Below are 21,923 nucleotides of genomic sequence, written 5' to 3' on the forward strand. Positions count from 1 at the left end.
GTTTTGCTTGCTTTACTCAAACTCCCTTCACTCCAGTATTTCCCAAAACTGTTGACTCCAGGCAATACTGCATACCAGGGATTTTTGTGAATACCCAGTAGTCAGGGTTAATCTACTTTGGATGACCCTAGTGACAGATAGAGCTGGCTTCTAATATCTGGCTTTGCTCCTCTCATGATTAATCCCCCTGGAATCAAGGTGGTAGTTTTTTAAAAATGTTCCTATGTTACCCTTCTGTTATTTTGACCATAACGGATCTAACCAACCAGATGCTTCTTGAGGTCTAAGGTACTTTAGGTTTCTCTTTGCCTTTAATCTTCCAATTGTTCCAAAGTTTGTATCTGAAAGAGTGCCATGGTGGATGTAGGAGTAATTTAAGCTCCTAACTAAAATATCTCCATATAATATGTCACTTTAGGCACCATGATATCAGAGAATATATTCCATTTTAAATGTCAAAACTTTGATATGCATCTTACTGGATAGTTGAGTATATAGGAGTAAAGTTTTCATTTTAGATTTTTGAATTGAATAATGAAGAATTGATGGCTCCTGTCTCAGCTTCCCTTTCCCTTTCCCTACCTGGTCACCATAAAAATAGCCCTCTACAGAGTTGATAAGACTCAGCCTCCATACTCTGATTATAGTAAAAGAGAAATGGCAACAACATAGAGAAAACATATAAATGTTATTAAGTTCTGTAGCAATGACCATAGCAAGCAATAAAAGGAAGAACGTGGGGCACCTGGCGGGCTTAGTCAGTAGAACATGCAACTCTTGATCTCAGGAACATGAGTTTCAGCCCCAGTTTGGGGGTAGAGTTTACTTTTAAAAAAAATGGTGGGGTGCCTGGGTGACTCAGGTGGTTAAGCATCTGGCTCTTGGTTTTGGCTCAGGTCATGAGCTTAGGGTCCTCAGATAGAGCCCTTCATGGAGGGCTGTGTCTGGCTCTGCACTTAACAGGGAGTCTGCTTGAGACTCTCCTTCCTCTGCCCCACTTCCCCATTTGCACATAAAATCTCTCTAAAATAAATAAATGAATCTAAAAAAAGAGTGGATAAAATGGAGATAAAGAAATAACAGCACTAGGAAACAACTGATGAGAATATGATTGTCTAGCTTCTGCTAATAATACATTCTTGCTTCCTTTGCTGTACATGCCATTCATTCTGTCCCCACAAAGGTCTTATGAGTATGAAAAGGGCAGGGAGCACAGACCCTCTTGCTCCACCTATAGTAGCCTTGATTTCTCTCTCTCTTTTTTTTTTTTTTTAAAGATTTTATTTATTTATTCATGAGAGATACAAAGAGGCAGAGACATTGGCAGAGGGAGAAACAGGCTGATGTGGGACTCGCTCCCAGGACTGCAGGATCACGACCTGAGCCAAAGGCAGAGACACTCAACCACCGAGTGGCATCCTTTGATTTCTCTTTCTTAGAATGTTTGAAGACTATTTATTTCTTGCTTCTTCTATCCTCAAGAATGGCAGAGTGGGTAGTAGGAAATGGCTTGTAAGCTCGTTTGAGATGAAATGGCTTTCCCCAGTAAGAGAGTTTGCCTTTGCCCTATTCCTTATGTATATTCTCTTCATCTGGAGGTTGGTAGGGGATTGGTCCTGGATCTTTTAAAATAACACTTATTCTCCATGCCCAGTTATAAGAGGTCTTAACCCACTGCACTAATGGATACAGATACCACAGAAGGATTTTCATTCTAATTTCTCTTTTACCACATCCTAATTTGTTTCTCAGTCTAGAACATTAAGATTCAAACAGGCATACTTCTAGTAAGCCCACACAGGGAGCCTAAAGCAGGTAAAAATTTATCTTTCATAGCAGCAACAACTTAAAAAATTGCAGATGTATTTTTGGTGGGGGGAGCCACATGAAGAAACACTGGGTACTTTATAGACATAATTTTTATTAACATGGTATCCCTGAGAGGCAGATTAAGGTGTAAACATTATTCTGCTTTACAGAAAGGGAGATGGAAACACAAGACATCTGGAACCAGAATTCAGATCTGCTGATACCCCAACCAGTGCTTTTTACACACAACTATACATAAATATACTAAAGACAGTAATCGCTCATATTAAAAAACACATTTAAAAAACACACTTAACCATCTCAAATCCTGAGGCACTGCTTTAGACTGGTGTTTCTTCTATCTTCATGTCTGCTTAGGCCACATAATTGAGATACCATCTCCTCCTAATAAATGTTAGGACATTTTTTGTAGTAGGATCCGTCAATACCAGAACCCTAATCAACCTCTCATCTAACACAGCAAGCTATGAATTACAGAATATTCTATTTCCCTACTCCTCTTCCATATCTCATTCTGGCCACAGGACTCTGATAAATGTGAATATGAAACAGCTACTTATCCCAGGCCTTAGCCATCTGTTCACATTCCTTTTTCCTCAGACCTGCCCATTAAAGTATTTTCTCAAGATACTAGTTTCTGACCTTTGTTTCTTATAGGAGCTAGTCCCCTCAGACTGCTCATTCTTCCCCAGTGTGAGCTGGCTGTTTCATCAATAAGTATAGCACAGTACCTGATTTACTATAGGTGGATGAAATCACCACCTCCAGATCTGCCTCTGGCACTCCATGTTCCAGTTAAGGCAGTTCTCTACCTTGTGCATAGCCTAGATCATATTCTTCCTCAATTTTGTGCTCCTTCAAGCTTTGTCTAACTTTCCTTAGAGTCTGTCCTTTGCCCTCGGCTCCATCTGCATAAAACACCTTGCTCTCCACTTTCCCCATTTCTCACCCACTCAGTACTCAGTTTTGTGATTAGTTTTGTAAAGTTCATCCCATCCTGATTTACCCAATAACCTTCCTTTCTTTGAACACTTGCTGTTTCATGAAGCCTTCCTGAATAAAGAGAAGAAAATACCTCCCAGATTTTTCTTATAAAAAACTATAATGTATTAGACCTTAACATTTATGCAAAATGTTACTAGATTTCTAGAGTTCTCTAAAACTGTTGCAGCTCTACATGTGCACTTATTATTTGTCCATGTCAGTCATCTGTTCTAGATTGTAAGAACAAGGACAGGGTCTGTTTACCTTGTGCTGTACAGGGCTCATCATACTACTAGGAATATGAGCAATTAATTCAATACTATTTGATTATACAGAATCACACTTGTGTTTGAAGAGCTTTTAAAAACATCTATACAGGTGAATATTTGCATGTGCATGTGTGTGAGTATTGGCAACTCCACTGACCAAAGATAATCTGTCCTCCTTGCCATTAGGGTAAAGAGTTGTTGGCACAGAGCCATTTGTTTCATAATCCATGGGTACATGGTAGTGGCATCTGCTCAATGAAGGATAGTATTGAGCACCCATTGAGTGCTGTATAATACTAAACTAGGTGTTTGGTGTGTGTGGAATGCACAATCCCCTACTGGCAGCCTTAACTGCTTTCTTTCATATCAGCATATCCAGCTTACTTGCTCTTTGCACTTCTGGACCAGAAGAGACAGATGAAACTCAGGTAAGATGGAACAGAAGAAAAAAAATCAAACTAGATGCTCTAAATGTACTATTCTATTCCAGATCTTCTAGGGCTTAGAAGAAATTAAGAAATCCAGGGTTCACACTTCAATATATAAAGTTTACCCTGTTTCCCCATCTAGAACACCTAGGCTTTTGACAAGAGGATTCATAGGTCAGAACCAAGATGGATATTAAACTCTCCTTTAAGGTAAATGAAGAGTTTGCCTGACAAATATCATTCTAAGCACAGGCTTAATACGAACAGGAAGAGCCACAGTTTTGCATTTCCATAATTGTATAAAAAGACCCACTCAATTAGGAAAGTCTCACAGCTTCTCCCTGAAATGCTGTGATAGGTTTTTCCAGTTGAAATGCAGCTGAATAACAGGATAAATAAATACATGGCATCTACTACTATGTTCTACTACAGGAACAATATAGACACTGAGAGGTAAAGGTGTTATCTGTCATTTCCACTGTAGGCAAGGAGAGGGACTGAAATCTTCTTTTCATTCTTAAGATGACTACCCTAGGAATTCGTAGATCCAGGAAAAACTTGGGAACAGAGTGGGGTAAATCTTAAGAGTGTTTCCTAAGCTAGTTGGGCAGAGGAGATGGATCTCACAATTGGAAGACTTTTTCAAACAATTTCACTGCATTTATCTTTTTAAATTCTCAGGGGCTTATTGCTTAGGTGTTGACTGTGACAGAAGTTTCTCTCGTGTATGGATCTCTCGGTGCTTATTTAGAGCAGAACTTTTACTAAAGCACTTGCCACAGTCATGACACCCATAGGGTTTCTCTCCTGTGTGGGTTCTATGATGTGCACGTAGGTCAGAACTTTTACTGAAGCTCTTTCCACAGTCAGGACACACGTGGGGTCTCTCTCCTGTGTGTATCCTCCGATGTGCACTGAAATGAGAACTGTTGTTGAAGCTTTTTCCACACTCTTCACATTGATAGGGCTTTTCTCCTGTGTGGGTTCTCTGGTGAATTATAAGGCTTGAGCTCTGATTGAAGCGTTTTCCACACTCACCACACTGATATGGTTTCTCTCCTGTGTGGATTCTCCTGTGGGTGATGAAATTTGAACTGTCACGGAAACTTTTTCCACAGTCAAGACACTTATAAGGTTTCTCTCCAGTGTGGATTCTCCGGTGTCTAATGAGGCGTGCACTCCGACTGAAGCTTTTCCCACAGTCAGCACATTTATATGGATTTTCCACTTGATGAGATATCTGATGCACAAGGTGGGAGTTCGGACCAAAACTTTTGCTGTATCTGAGATACTTACAGGGTTTTTCTCCCAAGTAAGGTCTCTGATGATTTAGAACTTTACCTAAACTCCTCTCTGGGAATGCTGGTTTTCCCCTTCTCTCCTCTGGGGTATTTTCCCACTGTTGTCCTGATCTATACTCACTCTCACCACCTTTACCTTGAGTAAGACGCCGGGAAACTTTCCTTTCAGACCTTGCAAGTAATGTTCTATGTAGTTGTACTTCCTCAGAAATATCTCGTTTTAGATTCTCTTCGTTATCAAATCCAGCCTCAAAACCTGATATAAGAATAGAATTTTATTTATTTATTTATTTATTTATTTATTTATTTATTTATTTATTTATTTATTTATTTATTTGATTTGATTTATTCATGAGAGGCACAGGAGGGGTAGGGGAGTGGGGGGCAGAGACACAGGCAGAGGGAGAAGCAGGCTCCATGCCTGGAGCCTGATGTGGGACTCAATCCCAGGACTCCAGGATCACGCCCTGGGCCAAAGGCAGGCACTAAACCGCTGAGCCACCCAGGGATCCCCAAGAGTAGAATTTTAAAAGTTACCCATCTCCTCAATATTATGTGCTGGGGATAAGGCAAGTATCACATTAGAAGTTTAAAGATAAAAATTAAGGAGCACTGGATCCCAATGACTACTACCAATTGGAATTCCAATGTTTTTACTCCTCTACTTAGTAATCTATCACACGCTTCTCATTTGTTACAGAGGCTGATTAATACATTCTTTTAACTTTTCCTGGATACCCACAATATTCAGAAAATCCTCTCAGTATAACAAGGAAAACCTACCAGATTTAAGATAGGTTCAGGAATGCCCAGGAAAACTCTGAGAAACTTCTATATCCAAACAGAGCTAAATGAGTCCTCCTCCCCTCAAATTCCAATATACATCAAGAATGAAAACAGGGGGATCCCTGGGTGGCTCAGCGGTTTCGCGCCTGCCTTTGGCCCAGGGCGCAATCCTGGAGTCCCAGGATCAAGTCCCATGTCGGGCTCCCTGTGTGGAGCCTGCTTCTCCCTCTGCCTGTGTCTCTGCCTCTCTCTCTCTCTCTCTCTCTCTCTGTGTGTGTGTCTCTGATGAATAAATAAATAAAATCTTTAAAAAAAAAAAAAGTGAACTTTTAAAATCAACTTCATCTCACTATGGGTATACAATGTGCTACTTGGGAGATGTTACCTTTCATACTCCCTGCTAGGTAAACTGCCTAACAGTTCAGCTGTAGATGATAACAAATTTAGAAAGTCTGCACCCATCAGACTGATGCTGTAGTATGAGAAGGCAAGTCAGGTGAATAATTTATATCCTTCTGAGCTGCCTTAATAAAAAGGAAACCTGAAAAAAAAAGAAAAGAAAGGAAACCTGGAGAAGAGAGAAGGTAGAAGGTAGTCACAAGAATCCATGAGAGCTGGGTATAGAGGCCTGTCTCCTGGTCTTTAGATTGTTGATTTTTCTCCTAAATCCTACTGCCTCCCCGTTGCTACTTAAACCTTAAGAAGTAAAAGGATCTTACCACTGGGGCTCTGGAATAAGACTGGAGCACGAGTCATGACAACCTCCAGGGGTACCTCAGTATCCTCTTCATCATCCTCAGAATCTTCTTCTATGGTCTCTTCTGCCATGTCGGCTTGCTTCTCAGCTTCAGTCTCACTTGTCTCCTGGATGGGGCAAGAGGCTGTCTCTTCTTCCTGGCTGTCACTGGGCGGGGCAACAACCCTGGCACTCACCAGAGCATCCATCTCTTCAAAGAAGGGACAGGTCTCTGGTGCTTGGCCATTCTTGACTTTCCGATAGCTGGTTTGTAGGCTTTTAAACTTGGTCCGACACTGCTCTGGTGTCCTTAAAAATCCATATTCCCATAACCGCTCAGCCACTGCTCCATACAACTGGCTGTTACGGTGACAATTCCGGAGGGCTTCGTAGAACTGAGTTTCACTAAGAATTGCAAGGTAAGTCTTTGTCTCTTCATAGCCCCAGTGTACACCTGCCACCAAAAGAGAAATTTTAGCACTACTTAATCCAGGGCTTTACAGCCTCAATTCCTCAGTCCTATCAAGTGCATGATGAAAAACCACCTAAGCTTGGGCTCCTAAGTGAAAAAGTAAAAATACTTCATGTTTCCAAAATCTATACAAAGTAGAGGGAAGGGAGAGTCAAAGTGTCTTCCTCCCACTTGACATCCAGCTGGAGAGGACAATGCTTCCATCATCCTCCAGTCACTGCAGATAAAGGAGTTGGGGAAAGAATTGGAAGACAGAGAAAAAGTGGAAAAAAGATGAAAAAAAATGAAAATAATAGCAGCTAGCATATGTGCCATGTCTCTGGTTTACCTGCATTTATTCCAGTAATAAAAAAGAATGAAAGAAAAAAATAGATACTGAGAAAGGAAAAAGTAGAAGATAAGAAGACAAGCCTAGAACAGAATTGAAGTAACACCACACATTATCATTGCTGCTGTGCCCCATTTTACGAGTGAGGAAACAAGTTTTGAAATGGCCAGATAACTATCCAAGGTGACCCAGGTGATGAGTGGTCAAGATAAAAAACAAAGCCCCAACTCATATTTCGGTGTTCTTTCCATAACAACATGGTTACACAAATTATATCAACAGTAATAAATAATACTTAAAAACAGTTCCATGGGCAAATAATATTTCAACAAAGTGTTTCTTACTATGTGTGTTTATGTGTTATGTGTTTACTATGTGTGTTTCAACAAGGTTTCTTACTATGTGTATTGTGAATCTCCTCTAGGAGATTCTTAGAAAATGTTTCCCCAGCTTTGGGCAGTCCTTCACTATGCTATGCTAAGTGAAAACGAACACAAAAAATAAATTGATGTTGAGAACTGGGGAAATATAAAGCATCAGTTTGTATAAGGTGCCCAAAAAATAGTCTCCTTAAAGATAGTATAGTGTAGTGTCAGGTTTTTCTCAGCAGTCAAAGATTTTATAAGAAAAAAAATTTTTAATAAATGGAAGGAATGATAGTCTTTTTAAGAGCTCTTAAGAATCTTCTGAGTACTTCTTTAAAATATCTAAAATTACTCCCTATTACTTAATATTCCCACAAAAGAGAATGAAATACACACAGAACTGAGAAGTGCCTCTGTGTTCTCTATTTAAGTGACAAAGCTGACAGGCAACATTAAACTTCCTGACTACACATGCTATCTCATAACTCCTCAAATCTATTCACAGAACCCCAAAAAGAAAAGGTTCTTACCACTTGGGCTTCGAAAAAGAACAGGTGCAGTGGAGTTTTCAGGGTCTTGAGGCAGGGCCTCCTGGCCCGTTTCATCACTGCCAGACTCTTCAGCCAAAGCCTCTTCTGCTTCCTCATGCTGCCAGCCCCCTTGCCCTGGCTCCTCAGTCTCAGGATCACTGCCCACCAGGCCAGAGTGAGAGGCTGCCTCTTCCAAGCCGTTACTGGGCAAGGCAATGACCTGGGCACTCATCAGGGCCTCCATCTCTTCAAAGAAGGGGCAGGTCTCAGGTGGATGACCACTCTTGACTTTCCGGTAGCTCTTCTGCAGACCTTTAAACTTGGTCCGACACTGTTCCAAGGTCCGAAAGAAGCCATACTCTCGGAGCCGCTCAGCCACGGCCCCGTACACTTGGCTGTTTCGATGACAGTTTCGGAGCGCCTCATAAAACTCAGTCTGACTGAGAATTGCAAGGAGAGTTCTGGTCTCTTCATAGCCCCAATGTACACCTGCTACCTTCTCGTCCTCAAAGCCCCAGTAATCCTGGTCCACCCAACTTCTTCTCTCTCTCTTAGGTGATAACAGATCAGCATGCATTTGTTTATCTCCTGTGTGACTGCCTCTTGGGAGTTCCTTCTCCTTGGAGCCCAGATCAGGGACCCATGGCTCTCCTTGCTCCAACCTGGAGACCACACCGGATTTAGGAAATGGAAATCCTGCTTGCAGGGAAGTAAACAAAGGATATCATAATTTGGATTGATCATAAAAACACCTGTGAGTTCAGACCTGCCTTTTTTTGAATCCAAGAGGCTTATAAAAGAAAGTGTCTAAGGAAGTGTTTTCAGAAAGTTCAATGGGGTGGAGAAAGTGGAGAAAATACATAAAACCTCAAAAAAGAATATTTTCCAGAGCAGGGTGACAAGAGAGGAAAAGGTTCTGTTTGTGTGTTCAATGCAAATACTCCTGTTCCATGTTGCTCCCTAGCCTTCCTCGCCACTTACAGGCAGGTCTTGGCACTGCTGGGAACAGTCACCTCCTGTCTCCTATTAGTTTTCCACTTGGTGCTAGAGAATTAAACTCAGAGTAATTTCAAGAAGAAGGAGAGTAGGGGGGAAACTTCAATTCATCCATTTCCTTCACACGGTCACTAAGTTCTAAGGATTTTTCCCTTAGTATATTCTGCTCTGTTCTTCCTGCTACCATCCAAATCTAGACCCTTTGTCCTCTCACACCCGGATCACTGCCACAGTAACTATCCTACCTAACTTCAGGCTCTAGCTTCCTCAGCTCAACCTTAACCCAAGTGCCTACCATGTACCGTCCATTCATATCAGACTCCTCTCCAGAACACAGCATATAAATTATTCATCACTCTGTGCCTCTCCAAATTTAACCCATTCTATGAGAAGTTGTATTTGCCAAAGCACCCCATGAAACCTTCCCTACTGCCCTCCCTCATCTCCCACTCTGCTGAACCCCTACTACAGTCACATGAATTGAAGAACAAGTCATTGTTTGGCATGGTTTCCATACAGTTAGGTTCAGTACATACTTGCTTTCAATCACATGCTAAGCTCTTTGAGAATAGGCACTTTCACTTATTGCAGAGTACCTTGCAAGGCATCGGAATACATGGCAGATATTCAAAAGATTAATTCTGCAAGTCTCTGTGTGGGGTTGAGGGATTGCATCCGGATTACTAAACAGAGACCATTACAAATGGCTGAGAAGGCTAGCTTCTTGGATGATAAGATCAGAATTGAAAACAACCAACAAGTAAAAGAAATGATTTAAAAAAAAAAAAAAAAAAAAGCCAAACAGATAATATGGAGTTCAACCAAGTGCAAAGAAGAAAAACAAGTTCTACACAATCAAGTACAACAATAAGCACTAGGCACAAAGACAATGGGGAAAGTGGTAAGAGTCCTGGGAGTTACCAAGTAAACAATAATCACGAAATAATTACTTGAGCTGTACTGAAAGAAAGTGTAGCGAAATTCTGAAGTAAAATTCCTACTCTGCCCCTATGTACCAAACCCTCCCTGGAATAATACCATTTAATTCTCCACAATAAATGTGATATTTGGAAGACTTCATTTCCAAGGGAGAGTGACAAAAACTTAGTAGGTCTAAAGAATGGAGCTTCTGGGGAAGAGCTTAAAGAAACAAATATAGTTCAATTTGGAGAAGGAAAATGACTGAAAGGAGGCTGTGCCTTCAAGTATACAAAAAAATTTTTATCTAGAAAATACTGACCTAGTATCATTACCAAGGGGAAACAAAATAATTCTAATTCTGATAAAAACTAAGAAGCCATCCTCTGGCAGACTTGTTAAAAGAGGAAATATAAGAATACTACATCAGAGAGCTGAACTACATACCTTCAGGTCTCCCAACAACTGCATACTCTACAATTTCAGCTCATTTCCTGAAATCCCTTTCCCACTCACTACTCCCAACCCTACTTCCCAATTTAGAATGGCATCCTATCTTCCCATATGAATCTACTCCTCACCGCTCCTTTGAAAAGGTCTGAGCTTCTCCTTTGGGTTCATCTGCTCCTGTGGTCCCAGGTCTGGGCTTCTTGCCCTCTCTTTCTTGGTTACGCCCCTGGGTTGGGGTTCCACTGACTCCTGCCGAACACTTAATAACTCTCGTGATGATTTCAGGGGTGTCATCTTCTCCAAGCGCACTTCCTGCCCCTTCACAGAGACTGTGACCTAGAAACAACCCCCATTAATTGTCACTGCAAGGTTATAATGAGGGGCATTCCCAGAGGAGATTACTTAATATCCCAAAAGAGTTCATCCTTTTGGGACTTGGGTAGGTTTGGTGGGGGAGGTGGTTTAACAGTAAACAAGGGTCTTTCTTATATCATTAGATATTCTGCAGCTGGAACTCCAGAAAGAAAAGATCAAAATAATGAACCCACCTACAAGCTAAAAAAATAATTCCCCTTTCTTCCCTCTTAAGTAAAAAACTGTAAAACTATGAATAACTCATTATGACAGGGTAACAAAGGTACACCCAGGTAGCATCTCCAGATAAGCTCTATCTGAAAAAGTTACCTGTTCCAGGACCTGTAGTATAAGCATCACCAAAGGAGATTGTGCCCCTCTTTAAACCTGTCGATACCTTAATGTGGCCCTTTATCCTTGCCCCTTCCCAGTCACACACTTCTTAATTCCCCCTCCCTTCTCACCGAACGTCCAGGTCTTCCAGGCTCTCTTTCTAAATCTTCCACCAGAGCCACTGCCTCCTCTCCACTTTCTGGACATTGCTCCTGTACCCAATTCTGGATCTCCCCAGGTAAGATGGTCAGGAACTGCTCTAGCACCAACAATTCTACAATCTGCTCCTTGGTGCGCACCTCCGGCCTTAGCCAACGACAGCAAAGTTCCCAGAGTTGGCTGAAAGCCTCCCGGGGCCCAGCTACCTCCTGGTAGTGAAATCTCCTGAAGCGCTGTCGGAAGGTCTCAGGGTTAGTGCCATTCCCTCTCAGAGTGGGTTTGGCCATCATTCACAGCGAAAGAAGCTCCCCTCCACTTAAGGGTTGGAGGGCTTACACCTATTTTCCCATGTCCTTGGAGAATCACCTGCAGAGGAGTCTCTCAACTGTAAGAAGAGTTTCTTCCTAGGGTAGAGAGAGATGGCACTGTCAGAAGAAATAAACTTGTAGGTCTGAAGTCTTGCCAAGAGCGGGCCTGCCTTCCCGTATACTCCACGTGGCCATCTGAGGTAGCACCAACGTGAGGACGGCAAGCCAAAACTGAGCATGAAGGAGAAAAGACCTTTCAGAGGCTGCCATTTCTGGGTGACTTTCAGGGCAGCCTGGGGAGGCAGCTAAGAATAAAGTATTGTCTGCTCTTCTTCCACCTCCCCCCGAACCCGACCCCATTTAGCTCCCTGACCAATGTTGCATAGTCAGTCCGAACCATATGGGACACTTGGCCTTAAGAGGATCTAAAGGCAAGTCACCATCCTGCTGAAGGCAACAGAGAGCCTCTGTCCAGCGGGTCGCAGCTCATCTCCCCCAGTACCTCCACAGTCTTCCCGGAGGCCCTTTGCACCCTCCCCTCCCCCTCGGACCACACAACTACCAATTCCCACCCGGGACAAAAATCAAGTACTGAATACTGGGTCTTTGTTTCCCCTCACAGCGTTAAGTCACCGCTCAGCAACTGTTCGGGAACTACTGGCGGGGAAACCTCGCGCATTGGCAAGACTGGTTTTGGTTCCTGACGCGAGGGCCGGTGGGCGTGGGGAGTCACACTGAGTTGGTGGAGAATGGGAGTCCGAGGGGGCGGTAGTAATGGGTCTCCTGAGGACGAGTTCGGTTGCTGGCCAGGGGCTCCGAGGGCTGCGGGGTTCGCGGGAGCGGAACTCGGCTCAACGAGTGGCGGGTGCAGGATTCCGGCCTCTTTGTCTTCGCTCCCTCCGGCCAGGTCACTCTCGGAGCCGTCGTGCGGCGCCTCCAGGGGCCTCCGAGGGGCTAAGGCGCCCTGAGAGCACCCTCCAGCCACCCCTGGGAGCGTCCCCTTCTCGGGGCTGCCCCTCAACCCACTCGCATCTCTGCCCCCGGGCCAGCCTCACCCTCTGAGGGTCGGGCCCCAGCCCCGGCTCTCCAGCCTCCTAGTCCGGCTCTCAAACCGGAAGTCCGAGCGGGCGACTCGGGCGCGGAGGGCGCATGCGCAGGGGCACCCACGGAGACTTCTCCAGCGGAGCAGCGGCAGGAGCGAGCGAGTGGGCCCCGCGGAGCGCGGCACACTTCCGGGACGTGGGGCGCCGGTCCCGTCCCCTTTCCCGTCCGCTCTTCCCGCAGCAGTTGTTTCGCCACTTGCGGTTCAGGACGAACCGCCTGTCCCAGGGGCCTGTGCGCCCTTCAAGAAGGCAGCATTCGCCTCCGTGGTTCCCTGGAGGACCGTTGGAGGGGGGCGCGACGGACACAGGGACTCGAGGTCCGCCTTGGGAATGATCCACGAACTGCTCTTGGCTCTGAGCGGGTACCCAGGGTCCATTTTCACGTGGAACAAGCGGAGCGGCCTCCAGGTACGGCCCAGCTCCGAGCGCGGGAACTCGGGAGCGCCGAATGGGCGGGCCCGCGCCAGGCCCGGGGGAGGAGTCTGCAGGCTCGAAGGGCGGGGCCTGCGGGGGCTGAGGTTTCGCGGGGCGAGTCCGCCCGCTGGTCGCCGAGCCTGTGCGGAGGGGCGTCCGCGCGGTACCTCACCTCGGGGCGGCTGGGCGCGGGCCCGCCAACCGGAGGTGGAGCCGGAGGCCTCGCCTGCGGGGAGGAGGAGGGAGCCGGCGACCCGGCTTCAGGCTGAGGTGTCTGAGCGAGAGTTGCTAGGGAAGTGGATGTAAAGGTGAAGGAGGCGCTTTCACCCGTTTTCACGCTCACACTGCTTTAAAGCGGGCTGTGCAAGCTGGTCCAGATACACAGCGCTTCACACACCGTGTGGGGTCAGCCGGTTCTGTTGACTGAAGAATGGAGTGTTTCTCTCATTACTCCTTTCGCAGGAAATTCTGCACTAGGAGAATTTGGAAGGGGTTTTCATGTAACCAGGAGTGTAAGAGGAGGAAGGTACGATACGCATCTCATTCAATCTTCACAGCCACTTACCTCCATGTCACAGATTGACTCCCTGTATCTGGTAGCTAGTAGTTAGCGAGCTTGGTCTTGAATCCCATGTCCGCTTGCCTCGAGTATCTGTACTATTCCTTTCTGCTGCTTTCAGTAATATCCAGCCCTCTCAATAACTTAGGTATCGTTAGCCCCAGTTTACAAAAGAGGAAACTGAAGCTCAGAGAAATTTATGGTGACTAGTCCTGGCAATGGCAGGATTTGAATTTAGCTCTGTCTGATCACAAAGTCATGCCAGTTCCAAACCAAGCAACAGATTCTTTTTATTTTTTCATTTTTCTTTTTATATATATATATATTTTGCCGAGCAACAGATTCTTAATTATAGAGAACAAACTGATGGTTACCAGAGGGGAGGAGAGTGGGGGAAATGGGAGAAATAGGTGATGGGGATTAAGGAGCGCACTTCTTGGGGTGAGCACTGGTGTTGTTATGGAAGTGTTAAATCATTGTGTTGTACACCTGAAACTAGTATTTCACTAAGTTAACTGGAATTTAAATGAAAACTTAAATAAGTCATGCCTATTCTTATAAGAATTGGCGGTTTAGGCTGTGAAAAGGCAGAAAAATGACATTCTCAATGTACAAAGCCTGTAAGTTAGATTCCCCTCATTATTTATTTTCCCCTGTAAAACTAGCACAATGACAGACATATAGGAAGAAGATGCTTAGGAAGTATTTGTGGGAGCTTGACTATCTGAAGTAAAAAGATAACAGAGTATAGGAAAGATAGCTGTCTTCCTTTCATTTTTTTTTAAGTTTTTATTTATTCAAGAGAGACACAGAGCGAGGCAGAGACATAGGCAGAGGGAGAGAAATTAGAATTCTTGTGCATTACTGGTGGGAATGCAAAATATTGTATACTTTCTGCAGAGCAGTGTTTTTCACATTCAAATAAAGGGAAGAATTGTTATGAATACCTAATATTGATAAAAATCATTTTATTATAATATTGAGTATGTGCGCACATTAACCTAAGTATAAACTCAAACATATTGCTCTTAAAAAACTATAAAGCCAAGTATTTGTTACAAAGTAAACAAAACTACCAAATGGATAAGTTCAGAATAACACTAATGCATGTTTTCTCAGCCTTGGCACTATTGACCTTGTGGACTGGATAATTCTTTGTTGTGGGGGTATGTCCTGCCTATGCATGATAGGATGTTTAGCAGCATCCATAGCCTCTACCCACTAGATGTCAGTAGTACCGGATAAAATCTTTAAAAAAAAATTCTTCTTTGCCTGTTTAGTACCACATTCACTGTCATGTAAAGATGGCATCCACAAAATACAGTACTCACAATATAAATATGTAATATGATCAGTTCCTTGGGGACAGTAACTACATCTGATTTTGTTCATTTAATCTCGGGCTGTTAACACAGTGCTTGGGATAAATAGGTGTTTGTTTAAAGTTGGTTGATCTTCCAAAGAAGATATACAGTGGCCAATAGGCAAATGAAAAGATTATCAGTATAGCTGATTATTAGGGAAATGCAGATCAAAAGGACAAATGAGGGATCCCTGGGTGGCGCAGCGGTTTGGCGCCTGCCTTTGGCCCAGGGCGCGATCCTGGAGACCCGGGTGCATGGAGCCTGCTTCTCCCTCTGCCTGTGTCTCTGCCTCTCTCTCTCTCTCTCTCTCTCTGTGACTATCATAAATAAATTAAAAAAAAAAAAAAGAAGGGATGTGAACAGATATTTGTATACCCCGTTCATAGCAGAATTATTCACTATAGCCAAAAGGTAAAAATAACTCAATTGACCCTTGACAGATGAATTGGATAAACAAAATGCTGCACAAACATACAATGGACTATTTTTAAGTCTTAAGAAAGAAGGAAATTCTGACACATGTTACAACATGGATTAACCTTGGAGACACTATGCTAAGTGAAAAAGCCAGTTATCAAAGGACAAATATTGTATTTACATTTATTTGAAGTACTTCAAATGGTCAAAATTATAAGACAGAGAGAAGGGTGCTAGCAGGAGGGAATAATGGGAAGCTAATGTTAAATGGATACAGAGTTTCAGTTTGGGAAGATAAAAAAGCTCTGGAGATGGATGGTGGTGATGGATGCACAACAGTGTTAAAATGCACTTAATGCCACAGACAGAACTGTACATATAAAGATGGCTAAAATGGTAACTTTTATGTTACATGTATCTTACCACAATATAAAAAAAATTTTGGTTGAATGAATACACTCTCCTACAACCTTTTTCTACTTGAACTGCTATGAAACCTTTATAAAGTATAGTAGGTTATTGTTTGGCATTCATTTCAATTAAGATAATACCCAGTGAAATGAAATACCAAATACAAATGAAAATATAGGCACTATGTTTATATGTCCAGGTATGGTCCTTTTATAGATTATAGTATGTTACATTAATTTTATTTTTTAAATGAAAATAAATTTTAAAAACTTATAGAGAATTTGTTAATCTTAAGAATATGTCTGAGAGGGATCCCTGGGTGGCTCAGCGGTTTGGCGCCTGCTTTTGGCCCAGGGCGCGATCCTGGAGACCCGGGATCGAATCCCACGTCGGGCTCCCGGTGCATGGAGCCTGCTTCTCCCTCTGCCTGTGTCTCTGCCTCTCTCTCTCTCTCTCTCTCTCTCTCTGTGACTATCATAAATAAATAAAAATTAAAAAAAAAAAAAGAATATGTCTGCGAAACCCCTGGAGTCTACAGATCTTGGTTTGAGCAGTATCACTAAAGAGACATTGTTAAAATCAAAATCTCCATATACCTGGGGTGCGTGGATGGCTCAGTTGGTTGAGTGCATATGCCTTTGGCTCTAGTCATGATCCCAGGGTCCTGAGATCAAGCTTTCTGCTTAGCAGGGAGTCTGCTTTTCCCTCTGCCCTCTTTCTGCTGCTCATTCAGTCTCTCTCTCTCTCTCTCTCTCTCTCTCTCAAAATCTTTTTTAAAAATATTTATTTATTCATGAGAGACACAGAAAGAGAGAGGCAGAGACACAGGCAGAGGGAGAAGCAGGCCCCATGCAGGGGGCCCGATGTGGGACTCGATCCTGGGACTCCAAGGTCACCCCCTGGGCAGAAGACAGATGCTCAACCGCTGAGCCACCCAGGCATCCCGTCAAATAAAATCTTATAACAAACAAATCCCCATATCCTTATAGGCCATCCCTGGAAGATTGCATAAGAAACAAATAATAGTAGCTACCTGTGGGGAGGTCGACTTATTTTTAATCTACAACATTTGGTAGTATTTGAATTCTTTACCATGTGCTACCACCTATTTCAGTAAACAATTAATTAGATCAAGGATGGAGAACAACACCTTTGTAGCAGTTTGGAATTTACCAAGCTTAAATGGGCATCTGGAGAAGGAAAGTGATTCATAGTATGAAGCATTTGAAGCACATCAAAGATATGCAGGCATCAGTGTTTTTAGCCTGTTCCTCTTCCTACAGGTGTCACAGGACTTCCCATTTCTCCATCCAAGTGAAACCAGTGTCTTGAACCGACTCTGCCGGCTGGGCACAGACTATATTCGCTTCACTGAGTTCATTGAACAGTACACGGGCCATGTGCAGCAACAGGTAGGCTGCTGTTCCCAGGGAATGGACACCTCCAGAGGTCAGGAGCCATGTCAAGTTTTGAGTGAATCCACTGGTAATTGATATCAAATAAGTCTCAAGGTGTTACGAATTTCTCATCATTGGAATTACTCAAGTGAGGGCCAGATAACTGTCTAGCTCAAACAAAGAAGATATACACAGGGACCAATTTAGGCAAGTTTGTATAAGAGAAAATATGCTTTGCCTGAGTTTTAGGAGACCTGAGTTAAATCAGTTTGAGCTGGACCAGAGTTCCAATTCCAGTAAAAGCACAGTGCATCATTTCAGATCTTTTTTGCCATTTTGCTTCTAACTTACTTAGTCACATGGACACAATCAACTAAAGTCTTTGGGCTTCATTTTTCTTATTTGAAAATGAAAGAGTTGCTGAGTGAAGTAAGTCAGTTGGAGAAGGACAAACATTATATGTTCTCATTCATTTGGGGAATATAAATAATAGTGAAAGGGAATATAAGGGAAGGGAGAAGAAATGTGTGGGAAATATCAGAAAGGGAGACAGAATGTAAAGACTGCTAACTCGGAAACGAACTAGGGGTGGTAGAAGGGGAGGAGGGCGGGGGGTGGGAGTGAATGGGTGACGGGCACTGGGGGTTATTCTGTATGTTGGTAAATTGAACACCAATAAAAAATAAATTAAAAAAAAGAAAAAGAAAATGAAAGAGTTAAATCAGAGAAAGTGCTTGGCACATAGTAAGCACTTAATAAATATTATCATTAATATGAATTAATTGGAAGTGTACACTATTAATTGTGATTAATGGTGTAGAGGTCAAGGTTTTGTGTCCTGCTTTATCACTTACTAGCCATAGACTGCTTGGCAGTAACCTAATGCTTAGTAACTACGGCTCAGTTCACTTATCCATAAAATAGGATAATAGGTGGAACCTATCTCATAGGGTTGTAAAGATTAAACAAGGTAATTCATGCAAAGTGCCTGGCACATAGTAAGCACTCATTTCTTTAAAGAGAAATTTTAAAGTTCCCTTTTATTTTTAACAGTCTGTAATTCTGTCCATGGTAAGTAAAAAGATTACTGAATTGTGTAACTCTGATTCAGTATGACTGTTGCCCAGTTGATTCTGGTTGAGGAGAAAGGCAGGGACTTCTAGAAAGAGAAAGGAAGGATTCTTGAAATAATGCAGTCAGTACTTTCTGTTTTATAAGTTGGTTGTCAGACTTTTGGTGGATGGACATCTATGGGGCAGAGTTTTTGGAGAATAATACCTTATATTTTCATCTCTGGGACAGGGATTCAGATTCTCTCAAAAAGATTTTATTGCAAATATATAAGCTAAATGTGAGCTTAAAATCTAATCAATGCCATTTTGCTATAAAATCATATTAATGAGGGCACATGAATTATCAGAGTTACAACCCATATATATATTTATGTAGATGAAAAGGCCTTTAGTTTTAATTTTTACAAGTAACACTTAAAAGAAAAAAACCTGTCCTGTATTCCTGTGACTATATGGATTTTATCTTATATAATATGTGAATTCCTGCTTTCCCAAATTCTAAAGATATCTATAGTGCCTCTTTTTTTGGAACAGTAAAAAGCATACTTAATTTCTCTTTCATTTAGTGATAAATGAAGACATTCAGTTCTCTGGAATGACACAGGATCAAAACAAAATTGGCTGGTTGTACGCCCATCTGGTCTGTTTCACCCTATAACCATGCCAGTCTTATTATAGCTGTGAACCTTTATCTTCAGGAACTGCTAGTATCTTTTGCAACATCATCTGACTACACTGTGCCTCATAACCCCAGAGTCCAAGTTTCCTACCCCATTTGTTGTAGAATTCTGTGATTGTATCTACTGCCAACAGAGCCTGATCACCCAAGTCAGTACCTAGCTAGAGAGGCTGGTCATCATAGCCTATAGTCAGCTTCCTCTGCCATTCCCTGTGTAAAATACAGAAGAGGCCCTTAGAAAAAAATGCAGGTCTCCTGAAAGCCAAGCTGTATTTGTCAGTAGGCTCTTGGTGAGAGTCTAATCACTCCTTATGTTGACTAATCAGATTCATGCTCCTGCTGAATTACCAGACAGGAAAAGAGATGTTAGAAGGAGGATTGAGGTTATTTTGTTTATTCAGTGAATATTTACCCTGTGTTCAAAGAACTGTGCTAGAAGCTGAAATACAAAGATGAATAAAGTATGTGTCCTGCCTTCATGAAGCTCTTGGTCTAGAGAAGGGGATGTATAAACAAAAATAGATGCTATGAAAAGCATAGAGACACTATGAAAGCAACAAAGGGGGAGCAATTCGTTTCCTAGGGAGAGTTAGGAAGGGCTTTAAGAAAAGAGATGCTTGAGTTGGGTCCTGTAGGAAGAGTAGATATTTGTCACAAAGATGAGTACACAGTTAAAAGTGGAACACATCCAGATTCATAGGGGTGAGAAATAGAAGCAAGGCACATTTGGCAAACTGTGGGTAGTTTGGAAATGAGAATGTGATGTTGGAAGCAGTAAAATATAATTTTAGAGAGGTAGTTAAGGGCTCAAATGTAGAAGTCATTGTATGCCATGTAGAGGAGTTAAGATATTCTGGGGTGGGTGCCTGAGTGGCTCAGTTGGTTGAGCCTCTGCCTTCTGCTCAGGTCATGATCCCAGGGTCCTGGGATGGAGCTCTGCATTGGGCTCCCTACTCAGCAGGGGTCAGGGGTCTGCTTCTCTCTCTCCCTCTGCTGCTCCCCCTCCCTGTGCTCCCTCACTCTGTCAAGTAAATAAATAAATAAAATCTCAAAAAAAAAAAAAAAAAAGATATTCTGGGGCAATGGAAAGCTACCAAAGGGATTTAAGCTGGAAGTCATAAGGTTAGTTGTGGAAAAATCTCCACTGACAGTATGAGGTACTATCTGGTTGTTTGTCTTAGAGATGGGGAGAAAGAGAGAGAGAGAGAAGGGCAGAGGGAAAGAGAGAATCTTTTTTTTTTTTAATTTTTTTTTTAATTTTTATTTATTTATGATAGTCACAGAGAGAGAGAGAGGCAGAGACACAGGCAGAGGGAGAAGCAGGCTCCATGCACCGGGAGCCCGACGTGGGATTCGATCCTGGGTCTCCAGGATCGCGCCCTGGGCCAAAGGCAGGCGCCAAACCGCGGCGCCACCCAGGGATCCCCGAAAGAGAGAATCTTAAACAGGCTCCACACCCAGTGCAGAGCCCGGTGTCAGGCTCAGTCTCACAACCCTGAGATCATGACCTGAGCCGAAATCAAGAGTGACACTCAACTGACTGAGCCACCCAGGAACCCCCTTCCTGATTGTTTGTAACATCTAGGCTGCATGGCAAGTTAAAATATTATCACATTTTAAAAGGTCAAAACTCCAAATCTGTCTCTCTAGTTGAGTTTTCCCCTCACTAAAGGACTGCTTTGATATGGAATCATTTAAGCAAAAACAATAACACTAATAAAGGATAATGTTTTCCTCATGTTTTAGAGTCTGAACTGTGAGGTTGAGTTCTCTTTGTTTGATTTCAGGATCACCACCCATCTCAGCAGGGCCAAGGTGGGCTCCATGGAATCTACCTAAGGGCCTTCTGCACAGGACTGGATTCAGTTTTGCAGCCTTATCGCCAAGCACTGCTAGATTTAGAACAAGAGGTAAGAGAGAAGATACAGGAAAGATGTCTCTGGGACAGCTGATTAGGGCATGTTCTCGAATTTGAGATGTCCTTTGATGTGGTCAGGTAAAGAGAGAACTATTTTCTGCATGGCTAAAGGGTACAGTGTTCTCTGTGATTGCCCAAACTATAGTCAAAGTGGCATGCAAATCATGGCAAAGGTTCCTGAGTGAGTTTATCAGAGCCCTAGCTTTGTTTTTTGTCACCTGAAAAATCAGAATTAATAATCTATAAACTATCAATACTCGATAGCCTAAAACTAACACTGAGCCCATTCTCAGATTCCCATCTAGTTTTCAGAGATCAAATAGATTCAAGGTATTTTATATGGAGCCCTAATTGCAGTGTTTTTTGTTGCAGTTCTTGGCTGACCCCCATCTTTCCACATCACATGTCAATTATTCCTTGGATCAGGTATGCTGTCCAAATAATAAAATGCTAGGGTATCTGTTGATAATGTTAGAATAATCTAACTTAAGGGGTACTGGCTGGCTCAGTCAGTGGAGCATGCAACTCTTGATCTCAGGGGTTGTGAGTTTGAGCCGCATATTGGGTGGAGGGATTACTTTAAAAATCTTTTTTAAAAAATGAGGAATTAAAAAAAAGAGGGAGCGCCTGAGTGAGGCTCAGTCAATTAAGCATCTGACTCTTGATTTTGGCTCAGGTCATGATCACAGGTCTGTGAGATCAAGCTCTGCATCAAGCTCTGCACCGGGCGTCAGCCTGCTTTGGATTCTTTCTTTCCCTCTGCCCACCCACTCTCTCTAAAAAACTTTTTTTTTTTTAAGATTTTATTTATTTATTCATGACAGAGAAAGAGAGAGAGAGAGAGGCAGAGACACAGGCAGAGGGAGAAGCAGGCTCCATGCAGGGAGCCTGATGTGGGACTTGATCCCCGGACTCCAGGATCACGCCCTGGGCCAAAGGCAGGCGCTAAACTGCTGAGCCACCCAGGGATCCCTAAAAAACTTTAAAAATTAAAATTAAATCTATTAAAAAAATAATAATATAACTTAAGACAGTATTTTT

The 21,923-nt window shown here is 42.8% G+C and overlaps 2 protein-coding genes across 9 annotated transcripts in view; one reads left to right on the forward strand and one right to left on the reverse strand.

Moving 5' to 3' along the window:
- Positions 1-1,901: 1,901 nt before the first annotated feature.
- On the reverse strand, positions 1,902-13,094 carry ZSCAN29 (zinc finger and SCAN domain containing 29). 7 transcript variants are annotated; one of them, XM_077880860.1, is made up of 6 exons: positions 12,603-13,094; positions 11,212-11,643; positions 10,525-10,729; positions 8,030-8,725; positions 6,318-6,788; positions 1,902-5,068 (listed from the first exon to the last, which is right to left on the reverse strand). In XM_077880860.1, exons 2-6 carry the CDS (start codon positions 11,527-11,529, stop codon positions 4,197-4,199), a joined length of 2,562 nt encoding a protein of 853 aa, XP_077736986.1. In that variant the 5' UTR covers positions 11,530-11,643; positions 12,603-13,094; the 3' UTR covers positions 1,902-4,196. The 7 variants fall into 7 exon arrangements, with proteins under 7 accessions (XP_077736986.1, XP_077736982.1, XP_077736984.1 ...); XM_077880856.1 differs by having other exon boundaries at positions 12,168-13,094; XM_077880858.1 differs by having other exon boundaries at positions 12,147-13,094.
- Positions 12,696-21,923, forward strand: part of TUBGCP4 (tubulin gamma complex component 4) — a 35,545-nt gene continuing 26,317 nt past the window's right edge. Inside the window, exons 1-4 of one of the 2 annotated variants that reach the window (XM_077880866.1) lie at positions 12,696-13,058; positions 17,099-17,227; positions 20,752-20,874; positions 21,255-21,308. In XM_077880866.1, the coding sequence (XP_077736992.1) occupies positions 12,981-13,058; positions 17,099-17,227; positions 20,752-20,874; positions 21,255-21,308 (384 nt within the window). In that variant the 5' untranslated portion in view covers positions 12,696-12,980. Of the gene's footprint in view, positions 13,059-13,389; positions 13,591-17,098; positions 17,228-20,751; positions 20,875-21,254; positions 21,309-21,923 lie in introns of those variants that run through there. The other variant, XM_077880864.1, reaches the window with a different exon arrangement.

This window comes from Canis aureus, chromosome 32 (genome assembly GCF_053574225.1).
Source record: "Canis aureus isolate CA01 chromosome 32, VMU_Caureus_v.1.0, whole genome shotgun sequence".
Taxonomy (NCBI): Eukaryota; Metazoa; Chordata; class Mammalia; order Carnivora; family Canidae; genus Canis; species Canis aureus.